Genomic DNA, 6787 nt, shown 5'->3' with positions numbered 1-6787 from the left:
GGCTAGGACAAAGGAGTGGGACACAGGAGATCTGGGTTCAAGTACAGGTTCTGTGGAAGATTCCCTATTTGACCTTGAGTAACTCACTGAATTGCTTTGTGCCTAAGTTTCCCCATCTGTTAAATGGGGATCATTAAATCCTTTGTTTCTCTCATCCATTAAATGTGTATCCATTTCAGACAGTGACAGTCTCATACTATGTGTTCGTGCAACACCCAGCAGAAAGGGGCCCACATCTGAGTTCCAGTCTGTAGGTCCGACCATAATACCAATGGTAAGAATCAGAGGCGACCCAGGGTGGGGGCACAAGGGGTCAGGTGACTGTGCAGATTTCTGCCAGGGTTTGCTGGTGAGGCCCCTTCCCTCTCCAGAGACTCCTGGAGCAGGCTGCAAGGTGCAGCCTTGGGGAGACGGAGAAGTGAACACTTTGTTGTGGGAGCTGCAGGGAGGGGCAGCTGCGAGCAGAGCGTGTGCGTGTCTTAAAACTATGCCTCTGCCCACCATCAGCAGGTCCCAGCCGCCTCTGATAAGAACAGTGAGAATACAAGTAAAAAGAGTAAAATGGAGCTCAGCCCTGCTGTTCCTGGCAATGACACATGGAACTCAGCTGGTGCCAGCCAAGAGTAACTGGGGAGCTGCTACCCAGCCCAGTGATAAGGGCCCCCCTGGGTATTCATTAGGACACCTGCATTTTAATTAACCCCAAAGGCCATTCCACAACATGGTATGTTATGACTGAGCTGGGATAATCTGTCTACAGAGACTAATTATAACTTCTACTTTCTGCCACTTCAGTCCGGCTCCCAAATAAGATGCCCACCACAGGAACAGCAAGAAATGACAGCGATGAAAAGAATTGCAAAGGGCCTTACTGACACTGCTCTGCTATGGCAGCAGCAAACGGATCAGTGCTGACAAACCTCTAACATGTCCCTGCTTCCCTGGCTCTGTCACACCCTCTGTGTGTGGGGTCTATGGCCTGGTTTAGGTTATAGGGCATGCCAGGGATGTAGCTAACCACTGCTAAGCCTTTAGCATTGAGGCACAGCAGAGGTGCAAGACGAGACTTACCAGGCTAGTGAAGGAGCAGCTTTTATAAGTTAAATGAACCTTAATTCTCTAAAGATCCTTTCCCTGCATGAACACTGGTTGTGCAAAGGGCTGGGTAAGAGAACATGCTGGGACCCAGAAAGACACAGAGTGATGTTCATCCCAGTGGAAAGAGAAGGGATGGTGTTGGGGGTAATGCTCAGACTGGAATCCTAGACCGCTGGGTCACATTCCCGGCTCTTCCACACACTCCTTTTGTGACCACAGACAATTCAATCAGTCTGAGATTTTCAAGAAAGCCAACAGGAGTTAGGAGCCCAAAGCCCACTGCACTAGAATGAGTTTTGGGAGTCCAGCTTCTTTGAAAATCTCACTCTCTAATCTCTGTGCCTCAGTTCCCCCTTGTAAAATGGGCTGGTAACCCTTCCTATGTTTGTGAACTCTCAAAGGCAGGGACTGTCTCACGCTGTGTCTGAGCTGCACCCAGAACATTGGGGCCATGATCTTCCTGGAGTTGCTAGGGACCGCAATACCGCAAGTCTGTACGGGATAGCAAAAGGTGATCCCAAGTGGTGCACGGGACCTATGCTGTCCATCCGCACAGCGCTGACTTTCACCCTCACAGATAATCACACAACTGCATGAATACATCCAGGTGCACAAAGAGACAGAAGGGGGCACAAGAGCAGCGGCTAATTCAAACCAAGGAGAAAGCTCTGTTGGCGACAGAGACCACTAGCTGAACACCAGGCCCAGTTCACTTCCATTTCACACTCCTGGGTGGAATTCGCTGGCTTGTGTTACACAGCAGGAGAGACTAGATGAGAATTGACATCCCATGTCCCCTCATCATTTATGGGTTATATTCTCAGCTGGTGTAAATCTACATAGCTCCTTTGAGTCCAATGGACTTAGTCTGGATTTACTCCACCAGGGTGAGTGACAGAGGGGAATCAGCCCCATTGAACCCAATGGAGTTACTCAGGATTCAGGTCATGCCGAGTGAGAGGAGAAACTGCAGCCTGGTGGAAATGAGGATCCAGCCCTTTCAGGTTATTACTGCTACCTTTATTTATGCCAGCTGAGCAGCTGGTTCTGAGGGTCTGTGAGTGTCCTCTTAAATGATGCAAAATCTTAGTTAATTGGTGACTCTGCTGAGGACTCAGACCAGGAGCCTGGAGGGGATTGAGAGACCGGATCCCAAAGGGACCTTGGGTGATTTAAAGACCATGGACAGTCTAAAGGCTGTGGGAAGCTGTGAAAAAGCTCTGGGGCTCTGCAGCAGCCTGTGGTGATAGGTTGTGGACATCCCTGGCTACCTTCGGAGACGATGAGGTCTGCAGGCTGGATAACAAAAGCACAGACCCGGCACCTCTCCTGTATGATGTGCTGTTTTGGATAAAAATCTGGACGCTTCTACAAAGGGGTCACGGTCAGGGGGAAGAGGAAAATTCCATTCAGCTGGATCGTCCTTTCCCAATGCAGCCAGTGTAAGACATCTGGTCTGGTAAAGATTTTCTCTGTCCCTCAGTCTCTTCCTGTCTTGAAATCTGTCAGTCTCCACCTCACTCAAAGACGATGTCACCCAAATATTTTCTTTACAGAAAAATCCGTCCATCCATCTTTCCCTGTGTCTCTCTGTAGTACCTGTCTGCCTGTCTCTCTTGTGGCTGTGTATCATTTATCTCCCTCTCTCTGTTAATCTCTGTGTGGCTATGTACACACCACAGCTAAGGATGGTATAAATTACGTTATTCAGGGGACTGAATAAGCCAGCATAAGTTACACTGACCTAAGCGTTGGTGTGGACAACTCTGTGTTGATGGGAGAGCTTCTCCCACTGACATAGCAACTGCTGCTCGCCGGGGCTGGAGTATTTAACATGACGGTAGAGCGTTGTCCCATTGGCTTAGCCTGTCTGTACTAGCAGTGCTAAAGAGACACTGCTGTAAGCTCTGTAGTGTAGCCTGTAGGTGATAACGCAACACGGCCCCTTCTCTCTTCCAACAGCACCTCTCATGCATGGGGAAAGCTCCCTAAGAAAATGCAAATAGACACTTCATTAGTGTCCTTCAAATCTGACCTTAGATTTTTACACAATGATATTATGATAATTATTGATATTCACAGAACACAGCCTGCTGATCATGGCTGAGCAGATGACAAGCTGTCCCTATTCTACTTTTTTCCTTTTCCCTGTCTCTTTTACCCGCACATAAACCGCCAAACAATTCTTATCATTAACAAAGCTGGGACAATTCTTCACCGGATTCATTTGTTCGTATGTTGCACCCTCACCCTCTCCTTTAACACAAACACAGAGCAGCACCTACACTGATAAAAATGAATCCCGGCCAAAACAAAGTACTCCACTGCACACACAATAATCCCTCTACAGAGAGGATGAGTGAAAGAACAAACCACATATGACAAACATTGGTCACATCCCCTAATCCACCACTGGAAGAATCTAAGATGCTGTGGTGATAAAGATGGGTAACAGCCTGCATAGAATAGAGGTGAAGAAATTAGAACAGGAGAGGAGAGAAGAGAAGAAACTGGAATAGAGTAGAATGGAGTAGGACATCCCCTTGGTCTGTTTGTCTTTGGATTGTAAGATCTTGAAGGCAGACATTTTCTCTTTCTGAGTTCTGCACTGCATAGTGAGGACTTGATCCCAACAGCCATGAGAATGATGTAAATATAAACTACTACGAAGGAAAGGCAGTAATGGGGTGACATGCAGTAAAGCGGCGGCAGTGGAAGGACTGGTGAGCATAGAAAGTATAAAAAGGATGTTATGTTTTTTTGTTTCACTAACTCGTTGGCATTATTTCTCTCCCCTACCCCAGAATTAAGTCCATTGTGGGGTTGGTCAACCGCACTGTGGTGACTCATTTCATCCTTTTAGGAATCCCCAACACTGACAGCCTTCAGACCATCATCTTCATCGTCTTCTTAGCTTTCTATCTCTGCACCCTCCTGGGCAGCCTGCTCATCTTATCAGCCATCCTCACTGACTCCCACCTGCACACCCTCATGTACTTCTTCCTAGTATGATCTATAAGAACTGAATAGATAGAAGATGGTTGAATGGGAAAAAAAAAGGAAAATTCAATTGAGTAGCATCAAATAGAATCAATGAAATATTAGAGTCCTAATTCTCCACTCACTTTCAACAAATTTATGATGGCTAGAAAGATTTACCCTTGTCAGATTAAGTTGAAGTGTGCTACGGAATAAACAAACCATAATTTATTTGAGATTGCTAATCTGGCTGCCTTCTCTCTGTGCTTCCAGGAATGACCCTGTCTCACATGGAAATGGAGAATCGCACTATGGTGTCGGAATTCATTCTGTTAGGGATCCCCAACACCAAAGGCCATGAGACCATCCTCTTCATCAGCTTCTTAACTTTCTACCTCTGCACCCTCCTGGGCAACCTGCTCATCTCATCAGCCATCCTCGCTGACTCCCGCCTGCACACCCCCATGTACTTCTTCCTCTGCAATCTCTCTGTGGTGGACCTTGCATTTGCCTCCGTCACCATCCCTAAATTGCTGGTCAGTCTCTGGACCAAGAGTAGAACCATCTCGCTGGGCGGCTGCATGTCCCAGGTCTTCTTCTTCCACTTCCTAGGCGGCACCGAGGAACTGCTCTGCACAGTCATGGCCTTTGACAGGTACGTGGCCATCTGCCACCCGCTGCACTACCTGATCATCATGAACTGGAAGGTGTGCGCCATCCTGGCTGCTGGCACCTGGGTCACCAGCTCCTTTCAGGCCACCATTCTCACCAGCCTGACCTTCACGCTGCCCTACTGTGGGCCCAGTGCGGTGGACTATTACTTCTGTGACATCTTCCCGGTGACCAAGCTGGCCTGCGCGGACACGTACATCATCGAGACCATGAGCTTCGCCAATATTGTCGTCGTGCCCATGACCTGCTTCCTCCTCATCCTCATGTCCTACGTCCGCATCGTCTACTCCATCCTGAAGATGAACTCAGCCGAAGGGCGACGCAAAGCAGCCTCCACTTGCGCCTCACATCTGACGGTGGTGACGCTGTTCTTTGGGCCCTGTGCCGTGGTCTACACGCAGCCACAGCTGAGCAGAGTGGTGGCGACCGCTTTGCAGATCTCTGCCGATGTGGTAGCGCCCATGCTGAACCCGGTCATCTACTCACTGAGGAACAAGGATGTAAAACGGGCTCTGAGGAAACTGAGAGGGGGTTAGACGACTGAACGTTGATGTGCTGCATCTCAAGAAGTAGCATGTGGGTGAGCATTGAAAAATGTCTACAAATTCATCCGCATGGCTCTTATGTGGCTTATGTGAGAGTTTCTCTCTCTCCTTCCCCATACAGCCTCACCTGACTATCTGGAGCTCTACAAAGCATAAAAGTGCTGCTAAAAGCATCTAGCTGTCTTGGACATGCTTTAAGGCTGACATGTTGAAAGCTGCCTAAAGAATAGGCACTCTCAGTCTGCATTAAAATTAATAGGAATTGGAGATCCAAATCTCATAGCTGACTTTGAAAGTCTCAGCCTCATTGCACAAATCTACAGAAGCTAGGGCAGCATCTTCTGCAAACTCAAGAAAGGGAAGAAAAAAATTGTCTTCTTCATCTGGCACAAACCACATGTCAGCAGGAAGCTGTGCTAGTGAACTGCCTAACGATCCTGGGAGAACAGCTGGGTTTTCAGCATGTCCTGAAGATCAGTGGATTTGTGGTAAAATTTTCAAAACCACCTCAGTGATTTAGGAATGTAAATCCCATTTTCATAGAATTATAGAAGAACACGGTTGGAAGGGACCTCAGGAGGTCGTCTAGTCCAGCCCCCTGCTCAAAGCAGGACCAACCCCAGCCCCATCAGAAGTGATGGAGGCATTTAACAACCTAATGTACATCTTCACTGACAGCGGCACATTCGCCGCCATCAAATCGATCTTCCCGGATCGATTGTGTGGTCAGTGAGGACCCGCTCAATCGATGTGGAAGTTGACTTGTGAAAACGATCCCTTCAAGTACTGTGGCGCAGTGAAGACTGCACACAACAGAAGTTAAGAAGTCGACAGGAGTTATACAATCTACTTTGCGTAGCTTGTGTAACTCCTGTCGACTGCCGCCAAATTTTAAGGTAAGTGTAGACCAGGCCTAAATCTCACTGAAAGGCCCTGGGATTGAGGCTTCTGAGGACCAGATTTCAAAGGCATTTTGTCACCTAATAGGGTTTTGAAGAGCACCTTGAGTGAGTCAGCCACCAACCTACCATTTAGTTTCAATGGGAGTTGAGCACCTGACCTATTTAAAAGCCTTAGTAAATTCCACCAGGCACATAAACCCCTTTGTAAATCTAGACGTTAAGCCAGAGGATATTTAGACACCTAGCAGGATTTTCAGGAGCACGTAGGCACCTAACCCGCCTTGAAATCAACCAGAGTTAGATGTCTGGGGCCAGATTGTTAAAAGGGGGACAGACAGCCATTTCCTGCAATATTCTGGATAAACCTCACTGCATGAGCTTTAATACCTTGGAGGTCCATTGTATTAAAAGCGCAGCTGTGTGTGTGTTGTTGTGAAGACCCCAGTCAGCAAGGAGAGAGATGTGGGTTTCCACCCAAGAAAGGCAACGGACAGGGAGCTGGAAGCTGGGAGTGTTGGCCCTTGCTGGACCACTAAGGGAAAATGCAGGTGCAGTTGCCCTGAACTGTAACAAAACTCTGAGCCTAAACAC

General features: G+C 47.9%; 1 protein-coding gene across 1 annotated transcript; it reads left to right on the top strand.

Annotated features, from left to right (window-relative positions):
- Nucleotides 1-3961: 3961 nt before the first annotated feature.
- Nucleotides 3962-5285, top strand: LOC137144484 (olfactory receptor 10D3-like; the record flags this gene model as incomplete). The annotated part of the gene is made up of 3 exons (XM_067534843.1): nt 3962-4091; nt 4351-4391; nt 4510-5285. Coding segments are annotated over 3 exons (947 nt in total), but the record flags the coding sequence as incomplete, so codon positions are not given.
- Nucleotides 5286-6787: the final 1502 nt, after the last annotated feature.

This window comes from Emydura macquarii, unplaced genomic scaffold, assembly GCF_026122565.2.
Source record: "Emydura macquarii macquarii isolate MOO-44397 ecotype Brisbane River unplaced genomic scaffold, CSIRO-AGI_Emac_v2 contig_3456, whole genome shotgun sequence".
Classification (NCBI taxonomy): Eukaryota; Metazoa; Chordata; order Testudines; family Chelidae; genus Emydura; species Emydura macquarii.
This window is presented reverse-complemented; position numbering and strand designations above follow the sequence as displayed.